The sequence below is a fragment of the Fukomys damarensis genome, unplaced genomic scaffold (genome assembly GCF_012274545.1).
Source record: "Fukomys damarensis isolate Sample0158 unplaced genomic scaffold, DMR_v1.0_HiC HiC_scaffold_4, whole genome shotgun sequence".
Taxonomy (NCBI): Eukaryota; Metazoa; Chordata; class Mammalia; order Rodentia; family Bathyergidae; genus Fukomys; species Fukomys damarensis.
In genome coordinates, this window is record NW_022900916.1 from 7,204,104 (window position 1) to 7,226,244 (window position 22,141).

The 22,141-nt window shown below is 39.4% G+C and overlaps 1 protein-coding gene across 4 annotated transcripts in view; it reads right to left on the reverse strand.

Annotated features, from left to right (window-relative positions):
• Positions 1-772: 772 nt before the first annotated feature.
• The window catches only part of Phtf2 (putative homeodomain transcription factor 2), a 103,320-nt gene continuing 81,951 nt past the window's right edge, over positions 773-22,141 (reverse strand). For 2 of the 4 annotated variants that reach the window (XM_010636880.2, XM_010636885.2), the window contains exons 10-18: positions 20,375-20,593; positions 14,365-14,493; positions 12,896-13,168; positions 12,544-12,675; positions 11,170-11,256; positions 7,299-7,454; positions 5,724-5,819; positions 3,651-3,776; positions 774-3,025 (exon numbers count right to left, since the gene is read on the reverse strand). In XM_010636880.2, the coding sequence (XP_010635182.1) occupies positions 3,005-3,025; positions 3,651-3,776; positions 5,724-5,819; positions 7,299-7,454; positions 11,170-11,256; positions 12,544-12,675; positions 12,896-13,168; positions 14,365-14,493; positions 20,375-20,593 (1,239 nt within the window). In that variant the 3' untranslated portion in view covers positions 774-3,004. Of the gene's footprint in view, positions 3,026-3,650; positions 3,777-5,723; positions 5,820-7,298; positions 7,455-11,169; positions 11,257-12,543; positions 12,676-12,895; positions 13,169-14,364; positions 14,494-20,374; positions 20,594-22,141 lie in introns of those variants that run through there. The other 2 variants (XM_010636893.2, XM_010636899.3) reach the window with 2 other exon arrangements.

Here is a 22,141-nt window from a genome sequence, read left to right on the forward strand (position 1 = left end):
TGAGCTTGAGTTTGGTCACTGTCGTCATCACCACCCGGGGCCGCCACCCCTGGACTACTGCCCCATTCCTTTCTAAGCATCTAAGACAAGTCCCCAAGGCGGGGCTTGAACTTGTGGTCCTCAGCCTAAGCAAGCTTCCAAGTGCACTCGCACAGTCCCTGGTTAACCTAAGCCCTCTGATGACTGAGACACGAGGGTGCACAGACATCCACTGTCCATACCTCTCTCCTGCCCAGCTCTTGGGGCAAATCATTTGTTTAGAAACACCATTATCCTTCTACAGTGAATTTTAGTATCTCTTGCCACGGCCAGTTTCCTATACTCAAATATAAACCAAGCAGCACCAGTAATGTAAAAGCATTTGGTGATGAAAAGCCTATGTACTTAGGGTCACTTAGGGTGATCAAAAATACGATGAATGCTTACATTTTCAGAATTTATCACAGTAAGAGTCAGACATTAATTTCCCTCAGAATATGTACTCAATAATTCTCCTCACTTCACTTATTCCATTATTCTTGCCAATGTATCTTTTACTGTAATAAGCTTTTCTAAAAGTTTAAACATTCACCACAGTTTTAGAACATTCCTTGTATGTACCGTTTTTCTTTCATGTTCCAAGATTCAAAATAAAATCTGAAGTGTTAGGAAAGTTTAAAAAAATTATTTTCACTATTCCAGAATCTAACAGTTACAAGTTTACGCTATTGTAAACACAAAATTACCACAGAAATGTAATGACTTAAAAAAAAGTAACTCGAATATTTTATTTAAAACTGTTCAAATTTTCAAATACAAGACATGTGGCAAAGAACAACAGTTAACACACAACATCTGCCACAATTCTTTGAACTGCCCTCTCTATATTTAATGTGATATGCTACAATTTCTTACATTCACGGGATTCTTAAAGGCAGCAATGTCAGTGAAACAGTTCTGTTAACATTCAGAAATTGCTTAAAATAACAACTCTTAGTATTCTACTGCTGCTCACATTAGTGACGTAATTCAACATATTATTAACTTTCAATTCCCAGGTCTAAGTTGAACTGATCTTTGACCTAAACAAGCATTTTCCTAAATTAGCATACTTAGCTCCTTTTCTCAAAAATATTTCCATTCTGAAATAACTTTTTGTAAGATACAATAGTTTCATACTTTATTCCTAACAGGACTCGTGCCGTACGTTTTTTCTCAAAATATATTTGATATATTCTGTGCAAAATGTTAAATTCTGTATAGGTATGTACCTTATTTTGAAAAAGTTTATAAAATATAATTCCTAAAAACAACCTCCACATTAGGCAATAGAGGAAGAAAAGACGTACCAGACAAAGCCTAATTTTTCACATGAGAAACTAAGTAGGTTCTTAAAGCTCCAGTAATGCGTCCCTCGAAAGCCTCAGAATGCACTTTGGTCATTGATAAACACAAGAGAAGAGGCCAACAGAACGAGACGCTTCCTGCTGTCCTGGGCAGGAAGAAAATGCACTGTCTGAGGAAGCTGACTTGAGGCTGGCCGAAAGGGAAGGAGAGAGCAAAGGGACAGAACGTGGCTCTTCTCCACGCGCTCGGCTCTGAAGGTTGCTTCGGGAATTAGAGCTGCACCAACCAAGTACATTATTTACAATTAACTACTTTAAGTTCCATAAAACTTGGTAAAAACATGAGCATATTCAATATGATATACTTTGCACCAAGAAAATTCTAGATTGTTTCAAATAAATTGTTTTAGAAACCAGATGCTCAGTTAAAAAAAAAACACACACAGTCATTTTATGTTTCATGTAATTCCTAAAACACTCTTGATTGTACAAATGTGACAACTTAAATCAAGGCCCAATGTAAGACACTATCATATTTGCCCCATACATCTAACATGGCCACACGATAAGTTCTCACTGGACACTTGGCAAACTATTAAGGGGAGCAACTAACTGCACCTAAAATAGCCCTTGTATGACAGAGGGGACGCACCGGATTAAGTGTAGAGTACAGAATCTGCAAGCGGAAGCTGTCTTTTCTGAAAATTTGGGTATAAATTTATAACTAGCAGTCAGAGGAATATTTTACTGGTCCATAAGCTTATTGTTAAAAGTTGTTCGTTTAAATGTGGTCTGAACAGCACACACCATAGTGTACCATGGGACAGAAATTACTTCACTTGAGTAAACAGAATATACTTCAGTATTATCAATAGGCACTTCACTGGTGAGCTGAGTCCAGACATCACTCAGAAGGACACCACGTCGTGCCCCGGTACACTGTGACACACCCCATGTAAAGATACACCATAAAAGTAACAAGTTTTAAAAGTGCACATTTTGAGCATGCACAGCTGGAGCTGTGCAAACAGCCCAGTGTTTCAAATAAATACAATTATTACTAATTAATTTTATCAAAATATCTTACAGTATGGTAACCATTTACAATTATTGCTCCATTGAGTGTCTTATCAAAGAGCACTTGTCGGCCTGCTGCGTAACACCATATATTAACACTGGAGGGCGCTGCAGCTGCAGCTTAGTGCAGACCCCGGCACTGCTCTGAAATACGTTGCCAGAACCCTGACTGGATCTTGATTTACCCAAGAATATGGTGTCTGCGTTAGCTGAGTCCAATGCAATATTCCAGAGTTAAAGGATTTCTCCTCAAGTAAGGCAAGGTCACGGCGCTGACGGAGAAACGCTACTTTGCGATGGCTTCTGATTTCACGGCTTCTCATTTATGAGCCATTCCCAGGACCTCAAGTATCTGGATATCAGCTTTATCACGCTTTCAACAACTAAGAACATCAATGCTTAAAAATAAAATATAAAGTCTAAAATAAATGTAAAAAACAGTGAACAAGTAAATAAATATAAGAATTGCACGAGACGATCTGATGTAAACACTTCAATTCCCCAGCGGAGACTCCTGAAGCTCAGTCAGCAACTGCTTGTCAGCGGCTTAGTCAGTCCTCAGATTCTGGAAAAGAAGGCTACATCTTCTTTTCTCTGAGTCGTTAGGATTTAATCTTCCACAGCTAGAGAACAAATGACAGCAGTAGTGAGCATCAGGGCCAGTTTCAGCACGGCAGCTTAAATTACACCGTATACCGTCATCCGAATTCCATTCACAGACACGTGTAGGCTTTTAAATCTTAACTCTTTAATCTTTTTCTTTTTAAGGGAAATTTGCTTTAAACACAAATAAAAAGGTGAAAATCTAATTTCTATTGCTTTCTTTTACAGGAAATGGCAATACACACATACATACTTGTTGAATGTGAGCATTTACATCTTACCAACGGTAGCTGTGCATAAACTGGAGGATCTATGCAGCGCTACATAAATAATACAGTTTTTACCAGCAACAGAAATAGGGTTCTTCCTTTTCTTATCAAAATTATATGAGAAAAAAACAAGTACTTCCTTCAACCTAGATGACAGTCCTATAATGTATAATGAATTGTCCCAAATTCAGAGTTCTATCAGTATTTGAAGCCACGAATCTGTAACACCCTTTGAAATTAAATCCAAAGCTATTTTTACTAATTGTATTAAATTAGTATTGCATATGAGATTTCAACTGAATGAGAGGGTAAAATAAGGGTCACAAAAATGCAATAGAATACTAAAAGATTAAAAACAAACTACTTTAGTTATTACCTTTAAATTAAATCCAAGCAAGTCACTGATAACACCAGAAACAGCTGACAGGATGACAACCTGGGTGATGTTATAAAGCAGCGGATTCATTGTAAGCCCATATAATCGAAAGGGGCTGTCCAATTCCTAGCAGGAGAGAAAAACAAAAAGAAAAAGAACCCCACAAACCCAAAACAAACAAACAAACAAAAAAGCAAAAACAACCATTAGCCTCACATTCAGTAAAAGTTATCAATTAGGAATCTAGGTCAATATACAATAAGGATTTAAAAAGACACTGTTCTAAGAAAATTATGAATTAAGTATGCTTTCAGGAAGGATAAATTTAAATAAGTAAATTTTAATTTTTTTTATGTTTTTAGGAGAAAGTGACTTCTTATGAAACTTTAAATTTGTAGCTCCATTTTCGATTCCAAATGAATGACTCAAGGTATTTGGTCTAGTAGCTGTAAGGTTAGAGAGATTTTTATAGAAGGGCTGGAACACAAACTGAAGGAGAACACTACCTTTTTGCGGAAGAATCAGCCGGGTTAATAGACACTGATTCAATTCATTTTCAAACACACAGATTGATTCAGAATTTTAAAGTTCTATTAATGTCAGGTCCTACAGGCTCTGGAGAGTTACAATTCAGCCCCTCACCGAATCTGAAGCTGCGGGACCTTACAGGTTAGTCAGCATGCAAGCGGTTCCTACAGGGAAGTCCTCCCACAGAGGTGAGTACAACAGGGGCCACAGGAATGTGCTCCTGACACCTACGTGTGGGGCCGGTGGCTGTTCCGGCACAGAGCATGGCACACCTGAAGCGCTCCAGGTTGCTGGGCACCTGAGAGGCTGAGAGAGGGGAGGGAGTGACTAAGAGTCCTTTCTTTGGCAGACCACATGACAGCATGACACAGAGGGCATTTAAGCAGGGGAAGAGGACATCAGAAGTGTGTATGACATAGATCACAAGGCTGGCAATGTGGAAGGTGGAAGAGCAGTGACATGAGAAGTAGGAAAACCTGTACGAAGTTCTGTGTATCAAAAGCTGTGACAGACAAAGGAGCCACACAGGGCAGTGCTGACAGGAGAAGATGAATCAGAAGACACGGGACAGGTCCAACTCCTGGACCCGCACAGGATGGCTTGGCTGTGAAGGATGAGGGAGCGAGAGCACACGACATGAAGGCTCAGGCTGTGGACCAGCAGACGACATGCGACCAAACACGACCATGTGACTGGTCACATGTACTCTGCATTTCACTTATTTTTATCTTTCTCTACTCTGAGATTGCAGCTGCTCACTACATGTCACCTGTGTGCTCCCTCCTGTCTGCCTCGGCGCCTATACGCAGAAGATGCCAATATACAGGCAGCAAGCGGACATACAACTATCAGTTCAACCCAGGTATTTTTTTCAAAGAGCAGAATGGCAAAAAGTGGAGTTTGTCTGCATATCATCATCCTCCCTGGGATACTTAGAACAATTTTAAAAAGAAAGCAGTCTGTAACTATTTATTTTATTGCCCTCCACTCACCTCTTTTGAACCCTTTTAATGTCTAAAACACTGGGAGGCACACAGTATTCTCAGTATTTTTTACCTCACCGAGTTAACCACCACTGAGACACAACTAATTTCATACCATTCCCTGAAAACTTGTAAATAGCCCGAGAGCTATTATGAAACTAAATACAAATATATTTGACTAGCAAAAAAGATATGTAAATTAAATGTTTACTGATATAGTATATTTATTATAAAAACTATATATTACTTTTTAATTCAGGCCAAGCAGAAAGCTGATTTGAGAAACACAAAATTCCTAATTTAATATTAAATCTTAAAATGTATTTCCTGGTGGTCTAGGAGGGATAAATTTCCAAAAAGGCCACCACTATAATACTCTAAATATTAGTAACAGTCTCAGTATACAATTCCCAAAGACATTATTTGGATTATTGAGTAATGAGATGTCAAATTAAAATTTCATGAATGTAACTGGAAACTGTATAATCATGAAAACCAATAACAGGGCCTACAGAGACTAAGATATAACATTAGAATAATATATTCTACCCTTTATTCTTACCTTTAGTAGTTTAGTAGCCAGTTTTAAAACATTATTGACTAGTGTCAGTTCCTCCTTTTTGTTGGGTTTCTTCTCCATTTTCAAGTAGAGGTTTATCTTTTATTTAAAAAAAAAAAAAGCAAAAAAATTAGGATGATAACAATATCCTTCCCTCCTGCCATTACTTCCTCGCTTTCACACTGGAGAGGGAACCCAGAGCCCACCAGTAAGCTACATCCCCAGCTCACAAATACACATTTGCACAAGGAAAGACAGCCACTGACGTAACAACAGTGATCATCTGGGCGCTAATATGTGATGTTAACATTCTTTTTTATCCTTTACTATACATTCCCAATCTCCTATAATGATAAAGTAATTTTATAAGCCAAAATAAAAAAGAAAACTGGAAAGCATTATTAAAAAGATTCCCATAGCCAAAGCTACTTAAAAATAAATAATAATTAGAATATACTAAATTGGTTTGTGTTACCTTTAGTGTCCATTTTAATATACTACCTACCCTGTAACAAACAATTTTCGGGTGCTGCCCTGTCCACAGCTCCTGACCCAAAGCTGTGCAAGCAGTACCTCGGGGCAGCTGCCCTCCTCCTCTCGCCCCGCTTCTCCCCTCCGAACCCACAGCCACAACCCCAGCCCACCACGCCGGCCAGTCCTGCCCCAGGGGCTCACACATCTGCCGGACAGCACAGGCACATGAGCTGCAAAGGCAGTAAGACCTACGCAGACCTCAGATTGAGGCCCAAAGCCACGCGTGAGCCAAAGTTGCTAGCAGCGAGCCTAGGGAGAGGCCACCAGCAGAGGCTGCCGGAAGAGCAGAGATGATGACCCTCCAGCCTCAGGGAGAGCGGCAGGAAGTAGCTGACCTTGTCCACTTCCATGAGGCCAGCACATTTTCTCCAAGACCTTTGCCTTTGTTGGCTGCTCTGCCCTTGCCCTTTAATTCAGCTTGTCAGTCATTGATTCTTTAAAATCAAACTATCACTAAAATATCTAAAAATCTTCACTGCCAGTAAGTTTCTTTATGGAATTCTTATAAAATGGTGGGAAAAATATTAATTCATATAATATAAGATGAATCAGCAAATTATTACGCCTCATCTTTTCTACTGCACAGGATTCACACTTACTCTACTGTGGGCCTGCTCCACTGGAAAGCAAAACTGTCCTAAGTGGGTATAACTAAAACTAACCTGGGGCTCGCATCACAGGCCACCTGTCCTCCTAAAAGCACAAAACAAGTATGTTTAAAAAGGATGTTTTGTTACCTACACAGTAATTAGATTATTAATGGCCTACAAAAATTCCTCCTCACTCAAGGTGACCTAGGCAAATCAAAAGGTTGAACACCCATGAAAAATTGTCATTCCTCTACATAATACTCCCTTGTCAAAAGAAAACGGGGCATAAAAGCAGATGAGATGGGAATCTGGAGGCAGGAACACGGAAGAGAGGCTTGTATCCTGTCAGATTTTACAGCACAAATGACCTCAATTAAATATGATCCTGAAAGCATGAAGTAAAAATATTTTAATATGTGGATTTAGAGACTGACTTACAACGTTATTAACTCACCTGTTCAGTAAGTAATATTGAGGTATTGCTATACTTCTTACTTGTTTCTGATCCCAGGGTAACAAATCTCAAGAGGAAGAGTGTTAAGGAGATGCACCAGATGACCAGCTCCCAGTTGTAGTGGCAATCAAGGAAGATCTCATGCACGTGAAGCAGCTGAAAATGCAGGGAAAAGCAACATGAAGTAGTAATGGGACTCAACTGCACTGGAAAAGAAAACCATGCTTGATACAGACTGTGCATAAATGTGACACTGAATTTTGAAAATATTCCATTTTCATTAAGAAATGTAATGAGAAGTATACAGAACAATGTAATGAACTACCGCAGGCCCAGGGTGTTTGTGCTGTAAAATCTGACAGAATACAAGCCTCTCTTCCGTGTTCCCGGCTCCAGATTCCCACCTCATCTGCTTTTATGTCCCGTTTTCTTTTGACAAGGGAGTATTATGTAGAGGAATGACGATTTTTCATGGGTGTTCAACCTTTTGATGAGCCTAGCTCAGACTGAGTGAGGAGGACTTGTCTTAGGTCAATTTAATATTTTGCAGTATCTGTTTCAGATACATTTTTAAAAAATAAAATGTTATAGGTCCAGTTGAAACCCCTTTCACCTCTTCCGTGGCCCTGATCTCTGACCCATGCACTCTGCCTCAGCCCTGAGGTAATAAACTTTGGGCTTACTTTTTCCATGCAGGTTTTTTTTAATGCATATATATCTTTTAACTGCTACTTATATATATTAAATTTTATGTTATCACATCTGAATCACGTTGCAACATTCTATTTCACTGAATCCTGTTTGTAAAATTTACCTGCACTAGTAAATTTAGCTCTATATTTATTCTAACTGCTAAAAGATGCCATGTGGAATGAAGTCCATCATCACTCTAACCCTATGTGACACACCAATATTTACTGACCTATTCTACCTATTAACATTTAAGTTGCTGCCAGTTTTCCGCATTAAAATTTATGCAGCAACAAACACTCATGTATGTGTGCACAGATGGGAGGGAGACTTTCTCTGAAAGCTAATATCCAGGAATAAAACCATGACATCCTATCTTCAGCTTTATTAGATATTACAAAATCACTTCTAAATAAAATAGTTGTACCAATTTATACTCTCAGCAATGTTTTCAATTATTTGCCTCCATGTTTGTCTGCTTCTAAACATCCGCCAATCTGGCGGGTGTAAAATGTTCTCTCACTGTTACTTTTCCTTGCTCTTAGAGAGGGAAAGTGTGTTTCACATTTGGTCCCTGGGTTTCCTCATCTGTGAGTTACCTTTTTACAGACTATATTCTCTTAATGCTAGGTTGATTGTATTAAAATTATTTACATATTATACATAACAGTCCTATTGAAATCATACACTCTACTAAAATCTTCCAATTCTAGTTTGTTGCTTATGGTACCTTTTGTGGTTCCTAAAATTTTAATTTTTATACATGTTCAAATTAAAATTTTGCTTTCCACACTGAGGTCTTTAATCCGCATGGAATTTATTTGTATGTGTGGCATGAAGTAATTTCACACCAGTCTTATCTCACGTCCCCATAGCATCAAGCTGTGAAGCCCCCTTGTGTTGTTGATTCACTGCACCACTTCCCCTGTATCACGGGCAACGGCCGGACACCTCTGTGTCCCACGGATGCCAGTCAGTCTTCCTAGAACTTTAAACTGTTTTGTTGGTCTTTGATATTCCTGAGTTCTTAAAACGGTCTGGATTATTCTTCTCTATTTTTTTTTTTTTTATGGTACCGGGGATTGAACTCAGGGCCTTGCGCTTTTTCAAGGCAGGATTCTTCTTCTCTTTGTGATTCCAGATGAATTTTATAGTTTTGGAACATGGGATATCTTCTTTCATAACTTTTAAATGAAGTTTTAATCATATTTCTCTGTAGGGTTCCAAACATCTTTTTTAGATTTATTCATGAGAAACGTGTATTTTTTTTTTCCTGGAAAGAGACCTGTTCAGCTTTTGTACATGAAAAGGTCAGAATGATAGCTCACCAGCCAAATCTAGATTTAGGCCTTTTTTGGCCCTGGAGCTAAAAATAATTGCGCACTTTTTTAAAAAGGAAAAAGAGGGAAAAAAAATGTATTTCAGAGACTGTTAGGTGTCAATGAAAAGTCTAAAATACTTATTATCTGTCCCCCTATAGAAGCACTTTACCAATCGCTGGATTATAAAAACAAAAAAATTGATTTACTTTGATGTATGTATTTTCATTTATCTTGATCTTATAAAAATATTGACATTTGTAGTAGTGTCTATAAAACCAATTGTATATCTTACACAGACATTATCTGTTCACTGTTATTGTTATGGTTTGAGAAAGGGTCTCACTATGTTGCCTAGTCTGATCTTGAACTTGAAATCCTCCTGTCTCAGCCTCCCAAGTAGATGTTCATCTCACTCACTTTGGCAGCACACACACCAAGGAGCTGTTCAGAATGTTTAATGCCAACAAGTATATTTTCACTTCTTTGAAGTGGTTTGGTTCTTTTCCAAATCATTCTTGTTCTTTTCTCACAGGATTATGTATGTCTTTAATAATTTTAAACAAACTTGCGGTTTCTATCTGGTCAATCTAAGAGATCTAAACCTGTTTATTGATCCACTGACTTATGCTGCACATTTTCCTTCAGGTGTTTATACCTGAAGAGGCTGTTTGTGTGGAAAGCCTGAGGTTCAGGGGAAGTCAAATCCCCCAATGGTCTTGATTTTGTTTCTGCCTGGTGTCCCTGGGCCTAGGGCCACTTTTTATATTGACTGCCTGACACAGTGAGGACAAGACAGCATATATAATGCCAACCTGAGCCCTTGGTCTGTACAAAGGGCAGACTACAACTGCACATTTTAACAGGGACATTTCCCCTCCTTACCATCCTGAGCCCAGGCAGAGTCTAAGTTTCCTCACTGTTTTCCTGTGTGGTGGCCACACTGGTGTTCTCCCTGGGTTTTCACTTAGGCGGTAGGCCTGAGGGTACCCGTGCGTAGGGAGGTCTGCAGGTCAAGGCCTTGGCCACTCTCCTCAGGCAGGCATGAAATCCAAGGCTCTAGGGCGCCAAGACTGACGATGCACAGCACCTGCTTTCCCCAGGGCTCCACAGGGCACCATACGTACTTAACCGCCTGCTTTTCAGTTTCATCCTCACTTGTGGCCTCTTACTCTTGTGAACTCAGATGTGCACACAATATATATGTTTAAAGGCCAGTACATATACAGCATGAGCTGAGCTTTTTTCCCCAGCACTGTTTGGTGTTTTGAAGCAGAATTTTCAGGTAATCTCTCATACTATGGGAAGCACACATCTGCAGTGTACTTCACAGCACAAAGGGCTGATGTACTTCTGCACTTTCTGACTAATTTTAACAACTGAGAATTCTTTTTCAGAGCATGTGGCAGTCAGGTCAGAGATTCAGAGGTAAGAAATTTTAAAATTCAGAATTAAGCATCAATAAAGCAGACACTAGTGGAACAATTTCAAAACTACTGTTTCACGTTTGTTTTGGGATATAAAGATCATCAGGTGGATTCTAGACAAAAATGAATTGCTATGTACGTTCATTCAATAGACACCACAGCATAGGTTCACGACACAAGAGATGCATAAGATGCACTCCCTTATTCTACTGAAAAAAAAATTAGAAAAAGTCAAAACTTGCTTGTCCACATAAGTTTAGTTATATTATTATATTATTTAAAAAGTCAAGGCCAGGGATTTAGCTCAGTGGTGCCACCGCCTGCCTTGCAAGCACAAGATCCTGTGTTCTATCCCTGGTACAAAAAAAAAAAAAAAGCCTTCTAGAACTTACTATGGCTAATGATTTGATTTCAACATGTTACAAGTTAACCTACCTGAGCACAACAGATAAATACAACTGAGATAGTCAACAAGAAGGCAGATGAGACTATGACATCAACGGATCTCTGTGGACCTCGACGCTGGAGAGGGGAAAAAGGGAAAATACTTTTACACCACTTATTAATTAGCAGCCTAATGTCCATGCTTTCAATTAAGGTGTCGATCCATCACTGCAGGTTGGTTCTAGTTCACAATGTCAAAAATATACCCCACTTATCCAATGAATTTTAAAATGGTAATATTTCCTGGCAATTTGCAACCTAATTAAGTCTGTGTAACAGAATTCTTAGTGTAACATTCAAATACTACTTTTCTAATGATATAATCATTTAGTCAACAACAATTTCTTCTGTAAACTAAGTGTACTAGGAGCGAGAAATAGAACAGAGAGCAAAACAAACAAAATTTCTACCTTCACAGGGACGAGGAGGGGAGTACAACATCAAACTCACAATCACAGATTCAGTGCATGTGATGAGTGTTAGGAAGGAAAAGTACAGAGGATGCTTTGAGATACTTGTCTGGGAAACTTAATGGAGATTAGGGGTTAGGAATATGGGCCTGAAAGACTGCTTTAAGGAAACTATACTTACACAAATGAAAGGGCAAGGGCAGGGCAGCATGTAGCAATGTTTTAGGCAGAAGGAAGAGCGTGTACAAGAGCATAAAGCAGGAGGGATCACAGTGCACTTAAAGAACAGAACCAGTCTAGAAGATTAGAGAGGGAAGTGAGTTCCAGGTCAGTCTCAACTACGTAGTGAGGCTCTGTTTCAAAAAACCAAAAAAGAAAAAAAAAAAAAAAGCTTCTTTCATTGCTGCTCAAAGAAAAACTAAAGATCTAAGTATGTCAGAAGATACTTGGTCTTGGGGACAATTTTAATAACACATATAGTACTTTTAACAAAATAACCTCTATTTGCATGATTAAATATAGTAAGATTCACTGCTATTTAAACCAAAAACCAAAAATCCCAGAAAACAAGTGCTGCTGAAACTAATTCAGATGTTTCCCTCTTTCCACTAGTGTTGTCATATCTTACGTCCATAAACAGAAAAACTGTTAAAAAGATTAAAGAAGAGAACAACATGAAAGAAATGACCTGCAATTGCAAGGTGCAATTTAAAAATAGTAATAGGTCACGTCAGGGAGGAGACTCATTTGTTGCAGGCTCTTTGGATTCTTCTCTAAGTGGTGGGCTCCCTCTGCTGGTGTACGATACCCATTCTAGGCAGAAACAAAATCTTTAACCCAGCTTTCGCATGATAAACTGGTGACTGTACATCTACAGACACATATATTGGCAAAGAAACTGGAACTAGCAGAGGGAGCCAGCATTTTAGGGATACTTGTATCACTACCATTCTACCTTAAGATAGGAACGGAGAGATAGCCACATTTTTATATTCTGTACTTTCTTCAACCGGAAATGAGGAACCTCAGATTTTCGAGCCCTCCTTGCAGATGTTAAATGTCCAAAGAGTTTTGCAAAAAGCAATCGCTAAAAAAAGATTAAGAGGGGGATTAATTTTCAAGTAGATTACCACAGAAAAACAAAAAATCAACAAAAAATGGATTGTTATGATTTTATTTGGTTAAGTACTATAAAAGCAAAATAAAACAATTAGGTCAAACTGATTTAGTGAAATACTAAAATATTTCAGGAATACTTTGAACATTATGAAAGGATAAATTTATTTAGAAGTCTGTATTATACCCACCTGTTTATAAGTTCTTTCTGCTACACAAAGCAAAAAAAAGAAAATCCATACAAGGGATACACGAACCACAAAACTTATTATAACCATAGAGAGAACCATGACATCTTCATTAGAACCAAATGCAATCATATAAAGTTCTGAAGCAGAATGTGCCGTGAGTTGTTCCAAGTCTGTGGCTTGAGAGAGCCGGAAAACAAATGGTGTCAAGCCCAGGATTAGTGAGATTGCATTTCCAAAAATCTGGTATCCTATTCCTGGTATGTGGCTGTTCACCTTGAGAGTCAGGGAGAAGAAAGAAAAAAAAAAAGGTTATAGATTTTTTAACAAAATCAAATTAAAATTAATTCCTACTGAGGCTTATTTTGTTTACAGCAACAGGAAATCATTTTGTCAGAATATATTTTAATATATAATAAATAATGAAATTTGAGAGCCTATTATAGATAAATTATAAATTACTTATTTCTTTAGTTTTTACAGTAATTCATTACTGGATCTTAATTTAAGTAGCTGCAAAAGAATTTACTATCTCAGTCTTACTCGGATACTAAAAAAGAATTCTACGTACCTCATTATTTTAAAAGTTAGAGTAGTCACAAATACTGCAAAATTAGAAGATTTTACACCCACCGAAAGTGGTAGACTAGAAGAAGATCTTGGTAGCTAAATTTCTCACATGCTCTAGGTAAACGGGACTATTTTACCTTCTGATTCACAAATTGTTAAGCTTTAGAACACCACTAGACCCAAGTTCCCACACACTTTAATTTACTAGTTTTAACTGTCAGAATGAGATCTGTAAAGGGCATATACTAATTTTTAAATCCACTTATTTTAATTCCTGTTCTACAGAAAGACAGGAGTTCCAGCATAACAGGGCATAAAGGAGAGTTAGAACTGCAAGTTGGACTGTGCCGAGTTGTCCAGAGAAGTCAGGAAATTTGTCAAAGTAGCAATTATCTGATACAGGAACTACTTTAATAGAAATTGAGATGAAAATCCATGGTATTTATATGATACTTTTTCACAGCACTCAAGATTTTTAACACCCTCTGAATTACTCCCATATATTTAAGTAAGCAATCCAGTACAAAGGCAAACTTGTTTTTTAGATTTTATTTTAAATTTGGGGTACTAATAAATAAGTGAAACATTAAGGATGATACAGAAAAACGGATCTTTTTCAACACCTGTATATATCTAGCAGCTTCTCAATTTACCCACTGAAAGCAAAAAAGCAATAACATAAAGAGGAAAAATTTAAGTGTCAGAGGAGCGAACACACTGAAGCACAATGGTGGCTGGGCAAACAGTCGCTGTTGGAATCGCAGACAGAGCCAGACGTACACGGGATTTCAGAGTGCAGAAGCGACGCGAGCAATGTACTGCTGGGCACTGCAGTAACTGTGCTCCGTGCTGGGAGCCTCTCATTTCGCATTTGAACTGAAAAAATAAAATCTAAGACTCACTCTGTTCATGATCATTCCACTGATCTCGAGTACAGACATGTCTGCCTTTTTACAGTCGTTGCCTTCCCACACAATAGCGCTTATCTTTTCTAATCCTGGGTGAGTGCTGTGGAGCCAGGGCAAGTGACTCTGAAAAATACACAGAAATTGGTGAAATCTATTGATCACATTTCATACATAAAGTGGACATATAGACTTACACATATGGCTACACATTTAACTGCCCTACAAAGTGGTATATGCATGTACTATATTAATGGAGCACACACACCTGTACAGTGACTCTAGCTACACACCATTTCAAGCACACTAAAATTCTGCCTTAAAATCAGCATATACGATAAACAAATGGCACAGGAAATAGGGTAAAAACATACTTCGAACTTCTATGCAGTAGATAATAGGCAATACAGCATTCAAAAATACGCTAACACGCGTCAGTAAAAGTACTCAACTGGCAGTCTAGATGGCTTCACAGTACTAATGCACAAAGGCAGGTGGAGGTCAAGCTGTCCCCACTGGTCACTGCCCAACTGAGGATCAGACATGAGATTCGAAAGTCTCTGAAACTCCACATAGTGATACAACCTCATCCTGAAATACTTCCTCACACTTACTTTAAATATATGATCGGTCACTTTTACAAAATTTTGATCTAGAATCTCTCCAAAGTGTCAACTTAGCTTTTTCCCAGATAGAGCAAGCACTGTAAGCTGAAGCACAGAGAACCAGGGGTATTCTGTGAAGCGGGGATGAAGTAGCTCTCAATGTTTCAAGGAATACAAGAGGGAAGAGGAAAGCTGAGAATCTTAGCATGAAGATCAGATGCTTAAATTTGTTTTTGTTTTGTTTCAGGTCTATCGGTAAGAGAATAAAACTTGAAAAGACAATAAAGAGTTGAGTTAAAGGTAGCAGTAGAATTAATGAAATAGTAGCCTTTACATAATCAGAACTTGAGAGGACTAAAAGATCACACCCAGGACAGAATGAATGTATTTACATCACAGTTACTTGACTTACCATTTCTTTTTTTTTTTTTGGTACCGGGGATTGAACTTGGGTCCTTGCACTTGCAAGGCAGGCCACCGAACCACTGAGCTAAATCCCCGGCCCGACTTACAATTTCTAAAGGACAACTATACTTCTCTACCACATTGTACAAAAAGAACAGTTTTGATATTCATAGGAAAGTCAATGGATCTTCTTTCTTTTTCCTTTGGTACTGGAGATGGAACTCAGGACCTTGTGCTTGGCAAGCAGGCACAGGCAGTGCCATTGAGCTATGTCCCCTGCCCCCTAGTCAATGGATCTTTGACTTTCTAATACTAAAATTTTATATAAAAAAATTTCATAACCTCTCATTAAAATAACTTCTAACAAGGAAATGAATAATTTACTCTGTTATTTTTGGAGGACAAAATGTGATTGAAATATGATAAATGTTTCTGTAAATTTAAAGAATATATATTTAACTGGACAAAATGTAAAAATACTGTAAACTTCTAAATGAAAAAAAAAAAATTAAGGAATATAAGTTTTCCTGTGGGGGAATAAAGTCACATTGACTCAATTTAACTGAAGTTGTCTAATAATACAATGTAAGATAACAGGTCAGAAATTATCTTTTCCAAAGGTGTAAGACTTTAATAAACATTTACTTTCAAGGTATATATATTTAATATTTGAGGGCTGTTAGAGCTATCAGGTACTAGTTATTAATTATCAGCTCCTTCAAGACATTTCATAACTTATCTCCAAAGTATTCCAATTTGGGACAGAAATAACTTACAGTATGTATTTGTAGTATGTACCAAACTTCTCTGAAAATTTAATAACAGGAGCAAAATAATGGAACTAAAAAGCTAAAAAGAAGAGGAATATGAATGGGAAGAGTGGACCACGGGAGGCACAGACTTTAACTGCAGATCCAGACCCCTCCCCTCCCACTGCAGTCTCTGTCTCCAGGGTACAGAGGAGCAAAGCCCAATAGCAAGGTTGGGCTAGAGACAGAAAGGGGAGACCAACAATCTTACTGTCCTTCCTGAAGTGCTTAACTCTGTACCCAGCTACCTTCCCAGTCATTCCAACAACATTTAGTATTATTTATTGGAGAAAGCCAGTAAGCAGAAGAGAAGATGGCAATTAGAAACTGGTAAATTCAAGTTCTTTGAACGAAGCCTGTATCGCACTGTGCGTGCGGTAGACGCACGCTGAATGCAGTTGTGTTGGGGCTGGCACAGTCTGCAGCTTGGGGAGCAATGTTCCAGGAAACACCCCCACCTTTCTAAAGACTCAGGGAAAACATCAGGACAAGTACTTCAATCTTATAATCTTATCAGATGAGAGGTCTCAATAATGTTTTCAAACTAAAATCTGGAACTCTTAATGATTGTTCATCTTTATCTCAACTGCTCCGCCCTTTCATTCAAAGCTGCCTGAAAAGGTGAACACGTAAATGGAGGCCATGTTGTTTCTAATAAATTCACCAAGACAACTGCTTTACTAGTGTTCCCAACTGTGAAAATGTACTCATTAAAATCTAGCCTTACCTAATAAAAAATAAACGTCATATGGCATACACCTAAGCCATGATCACAGAAGAAAATTATCTCTTGCAGAAATGTTTGTTCCTATTTACAAAGAAAATAAGCAACGGAATAAAACTACAACTCTGGGATGTTATGACTAGAATACAGTAACTCCAATGGCCAGCGTCTCTCCATCAGGTCAGATTTTCCACATTTATGCAGGCAGGAAAAGCCCTGCAAACCTAACACAGACCTCAGCCAAACAAGAACCCTGCAGCTTTTCATTAAAGGGAGCTAATGTCTCTTATTTGACAAGTAGTAAAACTGAAAACATGATCTTGCTCTTTCTAGAAGCCCGAGAACAAATGAATATAAAAACTGAACTTTAATCCAACAGTAAAACCAACGAAAGTTTAGTATACACAAACAGATATACAGAGTAAAATATTTTTAAAACTGTCTTACGAAAAGGAACAGCATAGTATGATAGACTTAGGATCAGTTTATTCTTTTTGGTACTGGGAATCGAACTCAGGTCCTTGCGCTTGTGAGGCAGGAGGCGGAACCACTGACCTAAATCCCAGGCCCCAGTTTATTCTTTGTAGCCATCATAAAAGAACTGCTTAATCATTTAAGAAAAGCCTAGTTGGGCAGTGGCATGAGCCTATAATCCCAGCAATTGGGAGGCTGAGGCAGGAGGATCTCCATGAGTTTGACGCCAGCTTAGGCTACATAGTGAGACACTGTCTCAAACCTTCCCCTGAAAAAAAAAGGCCTAATATGAATGTTTTTAAAATTTTAATTTTGTTTCACATACTCAGCTAAACATTTATTAAACACATACTGTGTACTAGATAATGAGTGACACAATAGGGCAAAGCATTGCTTATCGTATCTCTGGGGAAAAAACTCACAGGCGTTCCCTCCTCTCCACTCCAGTGGATAAGCACAGGGACTTGGCTGCATATGCAAATGACTCATTCCATGCCTGTCTTTTCATGACCGCCCATTACTGTCCAGTTTCTTCAAATCCAGGGACTGCCAGCGATTCCCACAATCACACCTGGGCCCTGTGGCCACACAGAACCGCTCTACTGCTGAGACCGACCGCAACCTCCCACTCCCTGGGTTCCTCCAACTTCCGTTCTAAAACACCAGCGCTTGCACACACGTGTCCTCAGCCTCGCCTGGTTCCATGCTTCTCAGGCTGACACAGCACCTTTCCTCTTGGCCCTCAAATGGCAGTCAGCTACTGTGTGCCTACTGTGTAAGACGACGGTCACATTAGTAAACTGAGCACCAACTTTTTCACCTATGAAATGAAAACCACAAGCACACAGGGCACACGGCCTGCATACGATAATGCATATCCGTTATTTTGCACAGGTCTGACATACAGCAGGTGCGTATTCCACGTTCATTACTATCGTGGCTATTATACTTACATCCTGGAAATGTTATGAACTGCAGTGGACAACTACAAATTCAGGCTTTCATATTCCAGCAAGGCCCTCAACAATGTGGCTACGCAACCCGTTCAACGCGCTCCCTGGCTTGAATGGGGCGCGCCCCCCTCCTTCCTCCCCTCCTCTCCCCTCCAGGCTCACTCACACCTTCGTCACCACCACCAGTCCCTGTCACCGCAGCTCCCTTCGCCTCTGCCCCTCACAGAGAGGAGGTCATCAGACAACAGTGCCGTGGCTGTCCTGCCGGCCTCTCTCCCAGCAGGTGTGCTCCCTTCTGACCGATGGCTACGCTTCCTAAATGATGCTCCCCTCCAGAACCCCAAGAGGCCTTCATCCCACCAATGGGCTGTCTCCTCTACACCTGTAGGTCCTTCCCACTGGTTTTCATGAACGTACATAAGCGTCCTCCTCAGTAGTTTGTACCCTGGGCAGTAGGGACCAAAACACTCTTTCAACTCCTTTCTCCATCCAACTACTCATTTTCTCCAAACTCATGTTAAATTTTCATGCTAGTAAGGAAAGTCCCCCGTTGTGCTATAAAACTATGCCTTTTATTCTCAGTATTTTCCTTTTTAATGGGGACCTGAAATATAAATTCAACCAAAAACAGCTGGATAAACAAATCAGCTGTGGTTAAGTGGTGACAATAGGTTCAGGTGATAATGGGTTCCACGTCCGGCACCTGCCTTTAATGACTATTTAGAGGTGGAGCCTTGGGAGGTGGTGGGGTTAGAGGCTGAGCCCTGATAAAAGGAAATAACTCCCTTAGGAGGGAAGAAGAGACTAGAGCTTACTCTAACATGTGAGGGGCAGGAGACCCAAAGTCTACAAAGGGAAGAGGGACTTCACCAAGAACCAAACTGTGTCAGCACAGCCTGCTGGTCCTGGCCTCACCCCTCATCTGCAGGGATTCTGTGACAGCGGAGGTTCTGATGCCTCTCTTTGTCAGATGAAGAACTACCTTCTCTCTCTAGCTTTCTAAGCCCTTGCTTCTTATTCTATGGACGGCACCTGATGAGGAGTTGGATGAGAAAGGAGGGGAGAGAGAGTGAGGATGTTAAATGGTCAGCATGGGCAGACACGCCACTCAGCACCAGACTCTGAGGGCAGAGAAAGACAGATGGACAACCGCAGGTGGGAGCAGGGTACAACTCAGGGTCCTGCTGAGGCATTCAAATGACAACATCCCACAGAATGGTGCTGTTCAGTGCAGCAGCCCAGTTCACACGTGGCTACTGAGGTGCTCTTTAGCTAGGCATGGTGGTGCACACCTGTGATCCCAGCACTCAGGAGGCTGAAGCAAGAGGATCGCCAGGAGTTCCAGACCAGCCTGGCTACGGTGGGAGTTCAAGGTCAGCCTGAACTATACAGGGAGTTCAAGTCTCAAAAAAAAACAAGTTAGTTGGAAAAAAAAAAAAAAAGAGATATTCTTTAAGGGTTCACACTGAATTGTGAAGACATGGTGTAAAAAAAGGAAAATAGTCTGTTAACATTTTTCATATTAGTTACATGATGCAGGGCTAATACTCTGAATATAACTGGTTAAATAAAATATTATAATTATTTCCATTTTTTGAAGTATCTTTAACGAGGCTAACAGAAAACTGAAAATTACACGTGACTCCTATCTCCACTGAATAGTGTCACTGTGCTGTCCTCTAGTGTCAGCCTGACATTCGTGAGTGCAGCTCTGGGTCATAAACGCACAGGCAGAGCTCTGACCTCGGGGCCCATGAATCTGAGGATGAAGGGTGCCGAGTGAGAAAAGGACAAGCACGCCCACAGCATGATTACCCTCTCAGAACTCACAAGATCTTCAGACAAACAAGACACAGCCACAGCCCAAAAGCTGCGGTTTCATGTCCTGATGAAGACCGACCACAGCTCACATACAAAGAAGACTGCAATATTGTCTTAACTGAATGCAAGTTTTTCTTCACCTCTTAACATGTGTACACACATTCAAAGGAGCTCAAGTGATGTGACTGCCCACATAACCCAATACTGTAAACCAACCTGATGAAAAGGGTCGTCTCTATATTCTTTTTTCACACATGGGTTAATCTGAGGATTTTCCACATCTGTCTCACTGGTACAAGACGAATGGCATTCTGCACAATGTAACAAGTCTTCCCATAATACATCTTCTGTTTCAGATTCTGGCCTTGTGCTCTCAGAATCCTGTCTGGAACTTGAACAGCGAGAGCTGCAACTAGTACCCGATTTAGGGGCATCCTGAAATCAAGATATTCTTTGACATTAATGCAATTTATGTATCTTTTCCAACTAAAAGGATTCTAGCAGAACCATATATTGCTACTTTTCCAAAACAAACACTGTCAAAAGACAGTGACAAAAATAACAAAACATTAAAAATATATATTAAATTTTAAGGAGTAACAAAATGCTCTCACATCAAAATGTATCTGATTTCATACTTCGGCTAAGGTATTTTGCTTGTGAACACTACCTATTTTCTCTAAAATTTTCCATGAAATTCAGAATTCAGGAAGGCAGGGACTAGTCTCAGTTTATGCGGTCTGCACAGCGAATAGTAACCTTCTTCAATATTCTTACAGATATTTTCTTACTCTAGTATTTTTTAGCAACAGATGTCATTCATCTACTACCTTTTTTTCCCAAAATGAAATTTAAAATTGATAACCTAAACCAAGAGGGTAACTGGCAACTTATGTTCTCAAGATAATTTGTGATATAAAATGAAAAGCTAGCCACAAGTCATTTCTAAACAATTTATTTTATCCTAGTGTTTAATGTGCAAAATAGGAATTTGAGTAAAATCTTGATTTAAAATTTCAAAATTTTACTGAATAAAGAGTAGTAATAGCCATCCTTATAACCAACTATGCTCAAACTTTTGGATTTCTTCTTAGTAGCTCTCTGCCAGTAAGATTTGTCAGTCCTACTACTAAAATGTTTTAGATTCATCCTTTTGTCTTTCCCATGGTCAACAGAGTTCAGGCTTTATCATTCGCATCTTAACTGGTAAAAGCTCCTCCTAGTTGATCATGCCTTTAAACAAAACCTTTTTGCCACTGTTTCCCACTACTCTCTCCTGGATAAAGTTTGAATTCCTTCACCGAGCCTCCTGGTCTTCAGTACTATGTTCTGACCCCAACCCTTTCCTCCAGCAGCTCCAGGCTACCCGAACCCTAGACGTGGCTAGTTCCTTCCCACTCTAGCCATAATGTATACATACATATAATCAAATTTAGAGGAGATATATTGTGTGAAGAAGAATTTATAACAGAAATGCCTTGTTCCTTGCAATTTATGAATGATTTTGCTGACCCCTAATAATCTCTCAAGGCCAGTCTTATCTCTCCACTGTAAAGATACAGAAATTAAACTATTCTCCCCAAGTCATTTAAATGATCTGACTCAAAATCCACGATTGCTTCATTATGCCTCCCTTCATTATACTACCCTCATTTAATGAAAAGCTAATCTGCAATAGGGAATAAAATGTGAAAAATACCAGTAGAGTTAAACAAAGCAGGATGGAGGAACAGACAGGACACACATGTGAAAGAAGCTGTCTTTTCTTCAGGACATCCTGTGCATCCCAAATAAGCAAGTAATTCCACCAGCACCTGCCCAACAGGAGGACTGAAAGAAGCCAATCAGATAGGGCACTTATTGGAAAATGCAAAGAACAGGGTGATGACAGTCTACACGTGAAATGACAAGATCTGAAGCACATCCTGATCAGCTCAGTGTCCCAGCTGCTCTCTCCCACCCCAACCCAGAAGATGAGGCTCT